This window comes from Penaeus japonicus, unplaced genomic scaffold (assembly GCF_977035675.1).
Source record: "Penaeus japonicus unplaced genomic scaffold, GWHDUDI00000001_assembly GWHDUDI00000040, whole genome shotgun sequence".
In the NCBI taxonomy this organism is placed as follows: domain Eukaryota; kingdom Metazoa; phylum Arthropoda; class Malacostraca; order Decapoda; family Penaeidae; genus Penaeus; species Penaeus japonicus.
The window spans coordinates 10,819,779-10,822,278 of NW_028234442.1; the positions used below are offsets into that span (position 1 = coordinate 10,819,779).

General features: G+C 43.9%; 1 protein-coding gene across 2 annotated transcripts in view; it reads right to left on the reverse strand.

The window, feature by feature from the left end:
- The window catches only part of msk (importin-7 msk), a 28,943-nt gene that overhangs the window by 14,017 nt on the left and 12,426 nt on the right, over positions 1-2,500 (reverse strand). For both annotated transcript variants that reach the window (XM_043020313.2, XM_043020314.2), the window contains exons 6-10: positions 1,845-2,018; positions 1,242-1,387; positions 743-906; positions 470-589; positions 92-280 (exon numbers count right to left, since the gene is read on the reverse strand). In XM_043020313.2, the coding sequence (XP_042876247.1) occupies positions 92-280; positions 470-589; positions 743-906; positions 1,242-1,387; positions 1,845-2,018 (793 nt within the window). The remainder of the gene's footprint in view (positions 1-91; positions 281-469; positions 590-742; positions 907-1,241; positions 1,388-1,844; positions 2,019-2,500) is intronic.

Consider the following 2,500-nt stretch of genomic DNA (forward strand, 5'->3'; position numbering starts at 1 on the left):
GAGGAGGAGGAGGAGGAGGAGGAGGAAGAAAAGGAAGAGGAGGAGGAGGAGGAGGAGGAGGAGGAAGAGAAGTAGAATAATAATTCCTTACATTTGGCTCTACAATCTTCTCTGCCTTGTTCTGTGATGCTAGGAAGGCAGACAGTGCCATGGCAGCCTCTACCTTGACAGGCAGATCATGATCATTGAGGAGAGCATTCTGGATGCAGTTCATTGCTGCTACGATATTCTGTTCCGACTTGAACCTAATTTCATCGAAGTTCTGAAGGATCCAACAAGCCTGTGGGGGGAAAAAAAGGTTAAGTCATGTGAATAATGGTCAAAATATTTCTTCTTATAGTTTCAGGATACAGCTCGTTTTTTCACTTGAATTCAATCGTCCTGGGAAACTGATAAACTTTGGCAGTAAGATCAAAAAACAAAACACACAGTGGAAAAGAACAAAAATCACTAAAGGTCCTGCACTCACCCTGGCTCTCATGAAGCCAAATGGACTCTGGAACTCAGGGAAGACATACTGTGCAATCATAGTCTCCATTTGGTCTTTGTATACTCTCTTCTTTAGTAATACACCACCCATAGTACCAATCTGTAGAAAAGATCCAGATATGAACATGAGTAAACTCATTTTACTCTTTACTAATAAATGAAAATGATAAAATGTTTAAGAATAACTTTACAAAAACAAGAAACAAGTAGCATGACACTACAAAAAACACTATAAAATCAACAGGACATTTACCATATGCATGACACCATCCTTGTGCCTTGGGTCAACATTGGGTGTGGTGAGCACCTGCATGAGGAACACCATTGTCTTCTCTAGCATTTCCTTCCTCTTACGGATGGTTGACAGGAGCAGTGCCTGAGCAGCAGTCACGGGAGATACCAGATCTTCATAGATATCTGGAAGGAGGAAGATAAGCATTGTTATTTTTTTTATCATTCTTTTACCAATTTCCATATCAAGAACAGCATAGAATAGAAAGTATAATGAGGGAATGAGGGGATGAGGAGAGGGGGATAAGGAGGGGGAGGGGGAGGGGGAGGGATAGGGAGGGGATGGGGGAGGGAGAGAGGGGGAGGGGGAGGGGGAAGGGGTGGGAGAGAGGGGGAGGGGGAGGGAGAGGGAGAGGGAGAGGGAGAGGGAGAGGGAGAGGGAGAGGGAGAGGGAGAGGGAGAGGGAGAGGGAGAGGGACACTAGAATCTAAATATGTAGAAAAATGGGCCACGTAACTCACCAAATTTGACGCGAACATATTCATAGGGGTCGGAATTCCAGAGTTCTTGGTCAGAGTCTGAGTAACACATAAGAGGGAAGAGTACATCCTGAATCACTGAGAGCATGTGAGGCTTCAGCAGCTTCCACGCAACAGACTGGCCCACTCTGGAAAATAGCAACCAATAATTAGAAAATCTATTTTTAAAGAAAAGTTACATTCTGAATTATATTTTTTGAATGCTGGTGATAAAGGCAATCTCAAGACACTAACATATATAAATAAATTGAAAAGTGTCTCAAACCTGTTCTAAAATAATCCCATAACTAAACTTTCATGGCAATTTAGAAAAGTGAAGAGATTTTTGGCATACCTTTTGATTTTTTCTAACCATAAGCATTTTCAGTTTGTAATTATGTCTGTATGAATTAAGTAAAAAAAAATAATAATAAAGAATGACAACTATCAGCCAAGTTATCATGAAATTAATACAGCATTATTACCATCTTTCTAGACCAAGAAGGTAACACAAAAACTGGAAAACCTAACAACCACATTTAATCAGAAATGCATTATGAAATGGAGAACTCGCCCCATTCTCACAGGCACCACAAAGGATCTTACCCCTGCTCTAAGTAATTGAGAGTTTGCTGTAGTACACGCGGCGAGATGTAGACCTTGTTGCGGTACTGGTCTAGGATCTTTAGCAGCACCTGAAGGATACCCTGAGAGAAGGTCTTGATGAACCATTCTGCAAACTGCTTGTATTCCTTTCCAACTGTGCTTGGACAACCATAACTGCAAGAAAAATGCATGATGTTAATCTATATAATGTCAAAGTTAAAAAAAGGTATGATAACATATTACAGAGGAGATGGCAACATTAAAAGAGGAAGAAAGGGGGGAGGGGGAGGAGGAGGAGGAGGAGGAGGAGGAGGAGGAGGAGGAGGAGGAGGAGGAGGAGGAGGAGGAGGAGGAGGAGGAGGAGAAGAAGGAGAGGAGGAGGAGGAGGAGGAGGAGAAACAGGAGAGGAGGAGGAGGAGAAACAGGAGAGGAGGAGGAGGAGAAACAGGAGAGGAGGAGGAGGAGAAACAGGAGAGGAGGAGGAGGAACAGGAGGAGGAGTAGGAACAGGAGGAGGAAGAGGAGGAGGAGGAAGAGGAGGAGGAGAAATAGGAGAGGAGGAGGAGAAGGAGGAGGAGAAACAGGAGAGGAGGAGGAGGAGGAGGAAGAGGAGGAGGAGGAGGAGGAGGAGGAGGAAGAGGAGGAGGAAGAGGAGGA